Source organism: Ochotona curzoniae, unplaced genomic scaffold, assembly GCF_017591425.1.
Source record: "Ochotona curzoniae isolate NIBS_2020 unplaced genomic scaffold, NIBS_Ocur_1.0 patch105, whole genome shotgun sequence".
Taxonomy (NCBI): domain Eukaryota; kingdom Metazoa; phylum Chordata; class Mammalia; order Lagomorpha; family Ochotonidae; genus Ochotona; species Ochotona curzoniae.
The window spans coordinates 43054-57170 of NW_024466646.1; the positions used below are offsets into that span (position 1 = coordinate 43054).

General features: G+C 39.7%; 1 protein-coding gene across 5 annotated transcripts in view; it reads right to left on the reverse strand.

The window, feature by feature from the left end:
* Window positions 1–14117, reverse strand: part of LOC121166254 (structural maintenance of chromosomes protein 6) — a 71781-nt gene that overhangs the window by 40336 nt on the left and 17328 nt on the right. For 4 of the 5 annotated variants that reach the window (XR_005885381.1, XM_040995357.1, XM_040995359.1 and 1 more), the window contains 4 exons: window positions 12025–12161; window positions 11070–11131; window positions 4211–4291; window positions 2527–2628 (listed from right to left, as the gene is read on the reverse strand). Coding sequence is in view for 4 of the 5 variants with exons in the window: in XM_040995357.1 (XP_040851291.1) it covers window positions 2527–2628; window positions 4211–4291; window positions 11070–11131; window positions 12025–12161 (382 nt within the window). In the remaining variant the exon portion in view is untranslated. The remainder of the gene's footprint in view (window positions 1–2526; window positions 2629–4210; window positions 4292–11069; window positions 11132–12024; window positions 12162–14117) is intronic. The other variant, XM_040995358.1, reaches the window with a different exon arrangement.

Genomic DNA, 14117 nt, shown 5'->3' on the forward strand with positions numbered 1-14117 from the left:
GATGCCACTCACACTCTTACTGACAGCAGACCTGGACATTATTGCAGCAGCACACAGGCAGCTTCCTATTTGACAATTCCCTCAGATGTACAAATTTCACTTTCCTTCCTAATACCTTATTGAAAAGGGAATTCACTCTTCTTTTTCAAAAAAAAGAAAAAACCCAACTGTTTCCCCTAGCTTCCTATCTCTAAACTTACTCAGTTGCGAGGAAAATTAATGGTGACATCATAGTCACACACACACAATTGCCCAATCATTTCAACTTATTTCCCTCTTGCTACAACAAATACCCTAATTTAGCTACCATAATCTCTTCAGACAATTGTATCTTCTTTATTAACCTCACTCCCTTGTCCTTATATCTCTCTTGTATAGCACGGCAATGTACTGAAAACGCACCATGTAGTCAAGTTACTCCAGTTCATGTCTCCTGCTGCTCTTACGTTGTGTAATATTCTCTACAATCTGGTACTTTCTCCCGCATACTTGTGTTCTTCACTCCAGCCCATGTAGGAATCTCTCAGCGCTTAAAGAGCACAACAGACTCTCCTGACCTGGAGACCTCTATCATGCTACTACTTGGAACATCCTCATTCACATCAACCACTGTCTCATCTTATTCATCCTTTAATGTCATTTCAAACATCACTTCATAACAGCTCCCCCCTATTTCTGTTCTCTCCAATGCCACACGCTCTTCACAGTTTTCACACAGAAGTTATACCTAGTGTTTAGCCTAACCCAATTACGTACCGTCTGTTTCCTGCTGCACACTTAGTCCATCATCCCAAGAATTCTGATACATATTTGTGCTATCTGCAAATGGGCAATGGACAATGCCAACAGGCATGTTGTAGAAATTCAGCATATGCTGGGCCCAGAGGTGTGGCCTAATGGCTAAAGTTCTCGCCTTGAACGCACGCCCCGGGATCCTATATGGGCGCCAGTTCAAATCCCGACAGCTCCACTTCGCATCCAGCTCCCTGCTTGTGGCCTGGGAAAGCAGTCGAGGATGGCCCAAAGCTTTGGGACCCTGCACCCATGTGGGATACCCGGAAGAAGTTCCTGGATCCTGGCTTTGGATCGGCATAGCACTGGCCATTGAGCTCACTTGGGGAGTGAATCATCGGACGGAAGATCTTCCTCTCTGTCTCTCCTCCTCTCTGTATATCTGACTTTCCAATAAATAAATAAATCTTTAAAAAAAAAATTCAGCATATGCTGAGTGACATCTAGTTTTTAAGCATATATACTTTTTCAAAATCCACAGCTCATTTTGAGAAGATAGGATATTTAATAAACTAGAAAAAAAATTCTTATGTGCATAATATCTTAGGTACTCTGAAATATAAAAAGCGGAATGTTTCTTAAACTTTATACCCAAAATATCTGGAATTACTGAAAACAAATTAATACCATGGGGAAAGTGATGTTAACCCCAAGAGATCTGAAGCAAACCAACTTCTTCAAAATCCTGATGTGTTTTTTTAAAATCTACACTTAATATATGTATTTATTTGAATATTTCCTTTCCAATATTTCCTACTCCAAACAAGTAGGCTGAAATAATTCTGAGGTTATAGCAGTCCTTTCCACACTATATCATTACACAAGTTGGAATGAATAAGACATGGAATAAAATAAACATTCATTCTTGATTTCTCACTTTTCTTTTATATAACTACAGACCTTTTTCAAGAACTTACAAAGTAAAAAGGTTAGCAACATCTGATAAATTCAACTCCAGTCAATCCTCAGTATAAGTCCATGTCAAAAGGTCAACAAAAGTTGCTGGAACTTGAGAAGGCTGCATGTACTGATGAACAACAGAACAAGACATGGAATCACAGGAAGCTAGCCGAGCGGAATACTAGACAAGTGTACTGTAAGCCTGCTGACTCTGACCCTCAGACACAACACTGCACACTCAAGAATCTGAAGAAGAAAGCCTAAGAACCAACTATAGCTGATAAAAAACAAAGTATGTCATTGTTGCTGTGACTGGGAATTCAAGCAAGCCTGCCCAGATGCCAAGCTTGTCAGTACTGATGACACCTGCTTTAAGCTATCAACTGCTTACAGAAGGCTAACATTTCACTAGTGTAATGAAGGAGATACTCAGTTTGATAATTATGCATGCATAGTATGTTTATAATTAGCGTGAGCCTTGTGCACATCCTCACAAAGGAGATAGGATAGTTCCTACAGTTTTTAAACTACATAAAAGAATGAAAATTTGTAATACCTTACTGTAGAACTAATCATGTAGCAAGAGTAAGTATGTAAGCTACTTCCTAGTCTTTAATTTGCACTCTAACATAAGATAAAGACATACAGACAGTCAATATTACAAAACAAACAAAAAAAATCAAGACCTCAAGTACTAAACAAATTTCAGAGTATTCTACATAGTTTTATATACATGTTGAGATAGATTAATATATCATTTTATACTACCATTTCAAGTAGAAACCATGGGAATCTCTCCAATCTCAAACAGGTCTACATTAACCGCTTACAAACCTCTTCTCCCTGATTTATCTGCTCCTTTGTTCTTTCTTTTGTTTCCATAATGTAAGAATAATCTTCCTTCATCTGCTCAAGTTGGGTTGCTTTCATAAAGAACTGCATTAACAAGAAAAACAAAATCAGGAATGTATAAACTTACACAGAACTGTGAAAAATGAAAATATAATCTGAGAAGTGTTAAATGCGATAATTAAAAACCTTAAAAACACAGATACAAAAGATCTTATTTCACACTCAAATTTACTGACCCTGCTATGTTTACATTCACACGCTCACTTGCAAAAGTATTCAATGCCCCACAGGAAAAGTAACTGCAGTATCATTTTGAAGGCTTCATGTCACTATGAGTTTTAAGCATAAATGACAGAAACCAGAGCTTGCACAGTGGCATAAAAAGCGAAGCCACTGCCAGCAGCGCCAGCAGCCCATACAGACATTGGTTTAAGTCCTGACTGGTCCACTTCCCATCCAGCTTGCTGCTGATGTGCCTGGGGAGGCAAGAGAGAAAGGCTCGAGTCCTTGCGTCTCCGCATTTGTGCGGGAGACCAGAAGAGGCTCCTGGCTTCGCTTTCAACGCTGTGGCCACTTAGGGAGTGAACCAGCAGAAGGCAGACCTCTCTTAACTCTGCCTTTCAAGTAAATAAATCTTATGAAAAAAAACAAAAACACAAGGGACAGAGACCACTCCTGTTCCTGTCTTTAATCTTATTGTAACTTAAAACTTTTAGAATATGAACCAGCAAAACTTATTCAGAAAGCTATAAAGTTTCAATAGTCAAATGTTTTTTAATTGTTCAACAGTTTAAAGTTCATAATATGTTTCATGATCAATTGTTCTTGGCTTTCCCTGAAGATTAACTTGAGAAAAACGAAATTCGTTCAGAATCAAAGGCAAAATACTAAAAACAATGACCTATCAACAAAATTATACTAACATTTTATTTAATTTCCCACTTCAGTCCTATAATAGTACTTAAATAGAAATCTTTAAGAAAAAGAAATTTCTGGCACTAACATTTTGGCATAGCAGGGATCCTGTATGAGCAACAGTTTTTTGTTTGTTTGTTTGTTTTTTTAAAGATGTATTTATTTTCACTGGAAAGGCAGATTTATACAGGAGAGACAGAAAGAGCTTTTATCTGCTTTTTCACTTCCCAAGTGGCTGCAATAGCCACAGCTGAGCCAATCCGAAGCCAGAAGCCAGAAGCTTCTCTTCTGGGTCTCCCAAGTGGGTCAAGAGTCAGGGCGTTGGGCCATCCTCCTAGGCCACAATCGGGGAAATGGAAGAGCTGGGACAGGCACCAGTGCCCATATGAGATCCCGGAACATGCAAGGTGAGGATATAGCCACTGAGCCTTTACCCAGGTCCAGCTGCTCCACTCTGATCCAGCTCTCCGCAAACGTGCCTGGGAAAGCGCAGAGGATGGCCCAAGTGTTAAGGGCTCCTGACTTCAGCCTGTACTAACCCCAGCCGATGTAGCCATTTAAGGAATGAAACAGTGAATGAAGACCGACCTCTGCCTCTCCCTCTTTCTATCCATAACTCTTCCAATTAAATAAATTTTAAAAAGAAGAAGAAGAAGAATCTCAGTATCTATTATTTGAGCAAAAATAATGTTTGGTACTTATGTACATGTGCTCATTTTGGATAATTTACATTTGCTTTGGTGGCTCTTACTTTGTATTTGTCACCCTCATTTTTAGACTGCAAGAACTGCTTGCTCATCTCTTGTGTCAAAACTGAAACTGGATTATCCACCTGAAATAAACAAGAACAGGTCTTTTAAGAAAATCCTACTTCAATGCCTTAAAGAAAGATGAACTGAAATAGACATTAAAACTGACCTACATATCCAGATAAATAAGTATCATCAATAAAGCTAAGTATCATCAATAAAGCTAAGCATGGCCAAGTGTTAGCTTTGATAAATGTGAGTGATCTTTCACATAGGGAGAATGTTTCAAAATTTCATGATTCCAAAACAGATACTCAAAATTCAACATTCAACCATTTTAAGACAGTGTAAGAATGCCCTGAGGTACTTTTATTAGAAAGCTTTTCACTTCCAGCTGCTTTTATAGACTATCACTGTTAATCACAGACCAAGAGTGGGCTATGCTGAGCTGCCCCCAGTTCCCATGGCACCATGTCCCCAGCTTTCTTTGAGCCTTGGGGCATGTTAGTGAGTTTCTACAGCTAAACAGATAAAGTTCAACTCCACCATTTCTATCCAGAATCACCATGATTTTTTTTTTTACCTTTTTCTTACAGCAATCTCAGATTTGCCATGTACCTTCATTCTTTCATGAGGATATTGTAAAAGGAATAGAAATCATTCCTATCCTTTGAAGAGTCATTTTAAATAAGCCATTGCTTGTATTAAACGATCAATTTAAACTATCAAAGAAATTGGAAAGACACAAAAAGAACACAACTTATCTAAAAACTCAGGGTCATTAGTATATGTGGCATTAGCAAAAACATCTTACGGTACATATTATGCAGTCAGTATAGATGAGAAACAAAAAGTTTAAAACCTTTATTTATTTAAATTTTGAATATAATGGTACAATTTTATAGGGCCTGGGATTTTTCTGTTCCCTCCCCAAATCTCCATCCCTGACTCATTTCCCCCATATTATTACAATAGTATAGTCCTTCATAAGCAGTCATAAGTCCATTAGTCTGTTATTTAAGTGTGTCCTGACATTGCTGGTACAGACAATGGCAGACAGTCCAGCATCCCATTGTCTAGATATGTTCAACAGTTTCACTGGGAGTCCATCTTTGATTTGGAAATAGAGATGCATACTGCATTGTATCTTCACATCTGGATATGATAGTCTCTTATGCCATCACTATACATTCCTTTAAGTTTACCTTAAAATGAGAAAATCTTTAACATTTGCAAAACACACTTGGGTAATTTGTTTTTATACCAGTGGTTTAAAACATTTCTTTTAAGTAAAATGCTAGGTTCTCTCTTCTAAGGTAAAACAAAAATTTATGCAATTGTAAAGAAGCCTTTAAAGTTTTCTAACACAAAGACCAGACTGTGACTGCTGCATATTTTTTACAATGATTTTTTTCTACTATAGTTTCAGACTGCCATCTGACTTTTTTTTTTAAAAGATTTATTTTTATTATTTTTTTTTATTGGAAAGGCGGATATACAGAGAGAAAGATCTTCCGTCCGATGATTCACTCCCCAAGTGAGCGCAACGGCCGATGCTATGCCGATCCGAAGCCAGGAGACTCTTCTGGGTCTCCCATGCGGGCGCAGGGTCCCAAAGCTTTTTGGGCTGTCCTCGACTGCTTTCCTGGGCCACAGGCAGGGAACTGGAAGGGAAGCAGGGCTGCCAGGATAGAACCGGCGCCCATATGGGATCCCGGGCGTGCAAGGCGAGGACCTTAACCACTGCGCCATCCTGCCGGGCCCCCATCTGACTTTTTAAAGGCTGAGGAGGATGTGGGGCCTGGAGCCTAAGACAACTACCAACCATACCAAAGACTGATTTCTGCACTCATTCTGGAAGCCCTGGATGAATTCCAAGTTACCAGCTTTGGCCTCATTTCAGCCCAACCATCAAAGGCATCTGGAGGAGTGAACTAGCAAGTAGGCATCTCTCTTTGTCTCTCAAAACACATCAACAAATGCACCAGCTTAACCACAGAGTAGAAGGGACTATACAATTAGATACTGTATAGTATCCAAATCAAAGATATAAAGAGGTAAAGCTAGGTGCGATGCTTTAGTCCACTATAGCCAAAATATCACCTTAACATAGCAATCAACATGAAAATTAAGCTATTCTTTTTTATTGTCTTCAAAATCTGCTACTTCATCTACTATGAAGCACACCTCAAGACCACCTATATGCAAGCATTCAAGATCCATCCACCTGTGGCTAGTGATTAGCTTTTAACAGCAAGGTTCTAAGTCCTCTGGTATGTTATCAATGAATCTGACCTTCAGTTACAATTAAACCATCCAAGAAGAATAAAGTAATTAACATAATAATCTTCATTATTTTAAGAAAGAATAAGCATCTTTTATATTACCCAAGGAAGTGGGAGCATGCAGAAGCAGGCTTTTACGCTCTACCAAAGGAGAACTTCCTACAGAAACAACCCACAAAAGAGCCTAAGAGACTCCCTGACTGAGTGACTGCCCCAACCAACCTTCAGGTGCATGTGACAGAGACATCTGAAGTCCACACAAGGTGTGCACAGCATGCCAGAGAACCACAGGGTACATGTGGAGCAGGCCCGTGTGTCAGGTACCCACAGGGTGCAGCATGACCCGCATGGCTGGGTAACCTCAAACATTCTCCTAATCTCTGTTATTACATAAACGATAAGTTTTGGTTTTCAGTACTCAAACTGTGTTCTAACTGAAAATACATTTGCTGCACCTGCTCTGCTCCAGATTTTAATAATGCTTCTTATTCTTTCCTAAGCTTGTGACTTGCCACATATGGCTTTTTCTGCTTCACCAAAATCAACAATAAAAAAACAGGTCATACACTTCGTGGACAGGAGCCATTTATGGCTAGAGATTACCCTGACAAGCAGGGTAGATTCAGACACCGAACACCACAGAGATTTGTTCTGGTAAGTTTGTTCTAAAGCAAACTGGAAAAGAGATCAAAACTCCTGAACGTTCTTTCTCTGTAGTAACAATCATAGTGCTCTAAATCCTGAAAAATAACCCCCAGTGTGACACAGACACAGCAGTACATAATGACCAAGTACACAGACGGCGCAGTGGTCACACGTGCCTGGGACACCCTCTCCCATATCCAAGTGCTTGGTTCGAGTCTAAGCGCCCTTCCTTTTCTCACCAAGCTTCCTGCTGAAGAGCACCTGAGAAGCAGCATAGGACAGCTCATGCACCTGACTCGGTCACCTGCAGGGGACACTGGGACTACGCTTCAAACACGCTCTAACTCTGACCATGTTGGAAATTTGGGGAGCAGGCAGGCAGTTGGAAGACTAATGTCTCTGCCTTTCAAACCAAAGTACAATCTTTTTTTATATATATAAAGCTTTACCCATTTTCATTTGAAAGGCAGATTTTTACAAAGAGAGGACAGAGAACCACATTTCCGTTCAATACTAAAATCTCGCAATGGCCAGAGCGGAGCTGATCCGGAATCAAGAGCCAGGAGCTTCTTCAAGGTCACCAAGTGGATGTAAGGTTTCAATGATTTGGACCATCCTCTGCTGCCTTTCCTAGTCACGAACAAGCGGCTGGATCAGAAGTGGAATAGCCAGAACTCTAACTGGCACTTCTATGGGCTATCAGTTCAGCAGGTAGAGGAGTAGCGTGCAATGCCATGCCAGCAGGTCACACAGTCTCTTTATCTCCTTTTTAAGACCTATCATTTCCTGTAATTCCTCCACCATCCGTCACAGGGGCTGCATCACAATCCATGCTATGCTACTTGGACTTTGGATTTCCACAACTCTAAGCTTTAATTAAGCCTCTTTTTCTTCCTAAGAAACCTGTCTCAGAGACTTCATCACAGCCTTGCAGTACTGTCTAACACAAAGTATCTTAGCAGAGAGGACCCAAGCCTTGTCGCCTATTATTGGGATCAGTAACTCTGAAATAGACAGAAACATTTTCTCCTTCTGGATTACATTTTCTTTCTTTAAGAATATAGCAACTGAGAATCAAGACAGCAGAACAGGGTAAAGACACGTTTAAACAAACATCAGTCAGGGTGAAGCAGAGAGGGCACATTCCAGGAAATAGGACAGGACAGACAGGGCACCTGGAGACTGATGGACACGGGAAAGCAGTGAAAACACGGTGTGGTGTTGCAGTGACCAGGCACCCCAGCAACATTCAGCCAGTGGCAATCTGAACTGCACCAGTGGACAGAACTCCACCAGCAACCAGGTAGGAAGTGGAGCTCATCAGGAGCTCAGCAGGTGAACCCAGAGAGCTTCCTGTCCTGCTGGTTTGTTCGATTTGACCAGGAGCAGAGACAGAGCAGCAGATCCCAGACAGGCAGCATGGAACAGGCTGGATTTCACAGCCCAGACATCCAACAGAGCCAAATCAGGTACAGTTTTTGTGGAGGGAGGCAAAGGTGCTAGGACAAGACTGTGCCTGCTCTAAGCTGGAAGGGAACTCACTTCAGGCTCAGTGAATAGCAATGACATAGCATCTACAAGTTCCACCCACTATAGGTTTGGGCAGCCCCCAGACATAATGGCCAGCAGGTTAAGAACTCCATCAGGCACCATTCTGAACAGTGTGGCAAAGGGTTTGTGAGACTGCTAAGAAAACAGTGAGCTGCACATGTGCTGAGCTGGGAGCAAACTCACTGAACTCAGCGCATAGTACTGGTGGCTTCAAAGTGGCACAAGTGACTGCAAACAAAGAATTGTGTACCAACTACAATCAGTAAAATCGAACTGCAGACCTGTGGGTGACACAGCTTAGAAACCTGCCCCAAGAAGAATCTGCTAACCAGAAGTACAACGACCAAGAGCAAAAGAAGAGACAGAAGCCCAATGAATACTGCTGAAGGCTCCCCTGCAAAGGAACAAAAGCCTTGTCCAACCTCAGAGTTACCTGAAGAACACATTGAAAAAATGGGGGATACAAAATTCAGGAACCTTATAAAGCTTCTTATGAAGAATGAGAAGCACGTATAGGAGTTAAAGGAATTTAAGAAGTATGTCACAAAGGAAATAGTAATACTGAAACAAAATCAAGCAGATTATTGGAAATAAAGGACACAACAGAGTAAATTATAATTCAGTGGAAAGTCTCAATAATAAAATGAACATGCAGAAGAAAGAATCTCAGAATTGGAAAATATTTCTTGTCATGATGGGGAAACAATCAAAAAGCTAGAAGCAGAGCTGGGTCAAACTAATAAAAATATTCAAGAACTAAGACATACCATTAAAAGGCCAAATATAAAATTTACAGGAGCTCCAGAAGGTGCAGAAAAAGAAGCTGTGTTTAAAATGCATTCACTGAAATAATAAGGGAAAATTTCCCTAACCTAGAGAAACAATGGGGAAACAACATCCAAAAGGGGGACAGAACTCCCAACAGGGTTGACCAAAAGCAATCTTCAAGCCCGACACATAATAATCAAGTTCTCTTCAATCAAACATAATGAAAAGATCCTTAAATGTACACGTGAAAAAAAATTAACTGACATATGACAGAATGCCTGTTAAAGTCACAGGTAGACCTCTCACAGGAAACTCTATAGGCCACAAGAGAATGAAGCGACATATTCCAGATTCTAAAAACAAGATTGTCAGCTCAGAATAAATAACATACTTTCCTTTCCTTTTGTCTTTGAAAATGAAGTAAAATTCGTCCACAGTAAAGTTAAAAGAATATGCCTCTTCTAAACCTGCCCTGCAAGCACTACTTAAAGGAAAAGAAACAGACCCGTCAAACCCAAGGGAAATGCGAAGACCATCCCAGCAAGATAATAACAAGGCTAAATCAATGAACAACCCATTGTTAAAATGACAGGACTAATTACCACCTATTTATATTAATCCTGAATGTAAATGGCTTAAACTCATCAATCAAACATCATAGATTAGTAGACTGGATTTAAAAAACAAAACCCATCTATGTTGCCTACAGGAGACACATCTCACCAACCACAACCAGCGGAAACCATCTCTCACAGATTTCAACATTTTTGTTTTTATTTTCATTTCTTCAACACTTTTTTCCCCATTAAATTCTTCACTAACTCATAGCTCCTATGGTGGCATCATTTTCTTCAAGAAGGTTCTTGAGTTTCTTTTTCATTTCTTCAGTGACACATTACTCATTCAGTAGCATGTTATTTAACTTTATGGTGTTATAAATTTCTTTTTTTCCTCTGCTGCTGATTTTGCTTTGTGGCTTTTCATTTAAGGGGATGTATAGTAACTGTGTAATGGAGACTATCATACCCAGATGTGAGGATGCAATGCAATATGCATTTCTACTTCCAGATCAAAGACGAACTCCCAATGAGACTGAATATATCTTGACAACATGATACTGGATTCTTCGCCACTGTCCATTTTCCATGCCTGCAATGATGGACTTATGACTATTTATGAAGAACGATACAAGTGTAATAATATAGGGGACTCCGTGAGGGGTGGGGAAGAAGAATTAGGGAGGGGATAAGGGAAATTCCAGGGCCTATGGAACTGTGTTATAAATTGATAACAACAATAATAAAAGAAAAAACACAAAACAAAATATAGCAATTCAGTTACATGGTAGGATGTTTTTTAAATTTAAAAGTCTTATTTTAACACAAACTTTAGCCCTTAGCAGTTTAAATGTTCAAATTAAAGCCAGCATGTTATATATTTAAAATTCATGGTGAACTTGTAATTGTTAAGCGGTTTCATTAACAATAGTTAACAGTACACATTCTGTAGTCAGGTTACGCATGAGTTATTTTTAACGGTTTCTATACCTTAAGCACAAGCACGCCAAAAAACAATCAGTTTAATTACTTTGATATACAATTTTAACAATTACCTGAATGTTAAAATGATCAAGAATTGCAGTTAACTCGTCTTTCTTTGTAGAAACCACAGCACCTAATTTATGAGAAACAAAAAATTACCAGACAATTTTAGGAAAACAACCCAAAAAATACATTGTCCTACTTAATAACATACCAAAATGAATTACTCTTCATCTTATCATCAAGAAAGGTAGCACCAAATTATGTATCAATCAGAGGAACTAGAGTGCTATGCTAATCACAGCACAGTGGAGAGGAAAAAGTTCCAGCCAGGTGCACTGCAAGGGAGCATCGTCATCTCCTAACATTTGCTCCTCAACTACCCATATTTTCCAGTGTCCCTACACTTGCCTTTCTTCCTCTGTGCCTGTTACTATCCTTTCTAGCCACCTCTCTCCACAGCTACAAAAAGAGCAAGGCTAGGAGACCGGCACAGTAGTCTAGTAGCTAAATCCTCTCCTTGCATGCACCAGGATTCCACATGGGCACTGGTTCATGTCCTGGCTGCTCCAATTTCCAGCTCCCTGCTTGTAGCCTGGTAAAGTAGTCGAGATTGACCCAAGGTCTTAGAACCTTGCACCTGAATGAGAGACCCGGAAGAAGCTCCTGGCTTTGGACTGGCTCATCTCCAGCCGTTGCGGTCACTTGGACAGAGAACCAGTGGACAGAAGATCTTCCTCTGTCTCCCTCTTCTCTGTAAATCAGCCATGTCAATATAAAATAAATAAACAAATAAATTTTAAAAAGGAGAAGAAGAGAAAAAAGTGCAAGGGTGCAAGGTCTCTATGTAAGAGATTTGCCTATAAAGCTGTGCATACACATATGAATACCTGAACACAGAACAACCAACCCTAAGATACAGGTTTTAAGGGAATGGGAAAAAAATACTCTTTGAATGAGTATGAGCATAATAAATTGTTTTTGAGTATTCGCTAATATTTGTATGAAAAGGAAACCAAAACGAACCTGACGAGCTTTTCAGTTTGTAAGAGCGACTCCCATCCACGCTGATGTGCTGCTTCACCGTGATGCAGTCCCCGTACACGCTGGCCTTAAAGGCGTCGTCGCCTCTGTTCCTCAATGTGATGGTGATATCTGCTGAGCTGAAAGACACCGTCAGGCTAACTCAGACACAGCTAAGTACAAGAGTGAGAAGACCATGTTACCCTCCAAATAATCTAGCAAATTCACTTAAAACCTTGCTTATGTACACAGCTGCTGACTGACAGCTTATTACAGAATGATAAAGATATTAACAAAATAGAATAAAAATATAAAGTTCAGAACAAGTTTTATGCAAAATTATCTTCTATCTGTTAACAGAAATACAATATGTTACCCCAAAACATTAAGTTCCACTTATTTCAAATCATGTAAGCAACTAGTATATTTTGCTATAAGGATTATACAGTCCATTATAACATACGACCTGACTAGGAACACTTGCACAATGAAGCAGCACGTTGAGAAAAGGCATTTAAAAATGATGAAGAATGATGATACCCAAGAATGCTTCGTAAAAAGATCAGCATGAAGGAGCTACCTTAATTTTTTAATTACTTGATAGTAAAAATAAAATAAAACTATCTGATACCAAGAAATATAAACTAAAGCTCAAAATTTCTTCAAGGGTTGACACTGTAAATTATTTTACAACAATACAGTTAAATATACATATAACACCTGAAAGCATAACTCTGCCTAACTGAATATATCTGTCAGATTTACAACCATGTATATTTCAAGATATTACAAGGGGAAAAATCAGTAATTGCACACTCCCAGTCTGCTAAACTAACACTTAATAGAAAAAAATCAGACACTGATCAATATACTCATAGATATAACTTCCTAACACTTAAAAGCAGAAAATACTTACTTAGTCTAGTTTCTAAGAGCATGTACTAAAATGGAAATCTTTGACAAAAAAAACCACTGCAAATAGTAATGAAATAAACTTCGTGAATTTGTAATCATATTCCAAAACTATTGTAATTTGTAAGAAATGTCAGAAAAAAAGAGCTGGAATGACCGTGACCGTCACACATCTGTGGGACACAAAGCAAACGCCCCGAAGGGCTCACTCTGCTCTTGCTCCCTCCCCTGTCCTTCCTGCAGCTCAGCAGGAAGATTGGGCTTCACCGCCTGCCCTCCCAGGGCCTATCGTCCCAGGTTAAAGACGAACAGAACTAAGACCTAACAGAGCGATCAGCTTCTTTGCTTCTTTTAAAATACAAAGTAAAAAAATTTCTAAAAATATCTGAAGCAAGTTTATAACTTAGTTAACATTCTATCAATGTTAAAATTACATATAGCTTTGATAAATCCATCTTAGTTACTGAAGATACAAAAATTAAAGGAAACTGGGTAAATGTACATAAACAGACGTCTCTACTATCTTTACAATACTTCTGCAAATGCATAATTATTTTTAAAAAAAGCTTTTAAAATTCAAATTAAGATACAACCAAGTCAAGAGATGGTGATTCTATGGAGCTACAAAGTTATGGGACCTGGGAAAATAGTCTGTGAAAGCAGCAGGAATCTGGACTAGGATAACCTCTTGGGAAAACTGCCAGCTGCACAAGATCATGGTCTCCCCACCCCCACTAACCCCGCAGATTAAGACAAGTACCTGACAGTGGAAGACAGTGACACTGTGCTGGCTGAAGAATAAGAGGACACACGCCTCAGAGACAGAGATTCACGCCCACGCGTGTGTCCCAAGGAGTGTGGATGATTGAGTAAGGAGCTGAACGGGGTGGTAAAGAAGAGTTGTAGCACATGCCAAAGAAAAGGAGACAGGCCCCGAGACAGCTGGAGAACACACACGAGACAGAGCAGAGGCAGGGCTTGGGCACACCCTCAGAATGCCTAGGTCTAGGTGCCACTTTGATTTCCAGATCCTATTAAGGTGCACTCTTGGGAGTACTTGAATTCAAACAAGGGTTGGTTTGACTCCCCGTTTCAGTTCAGCATAGTCCTAACTGGCAGGGACATTGGGCAAGTGAAGAATAAAATGAAAAATCCCTTGATCCGTCTCTTAGTCTTTCATAAAA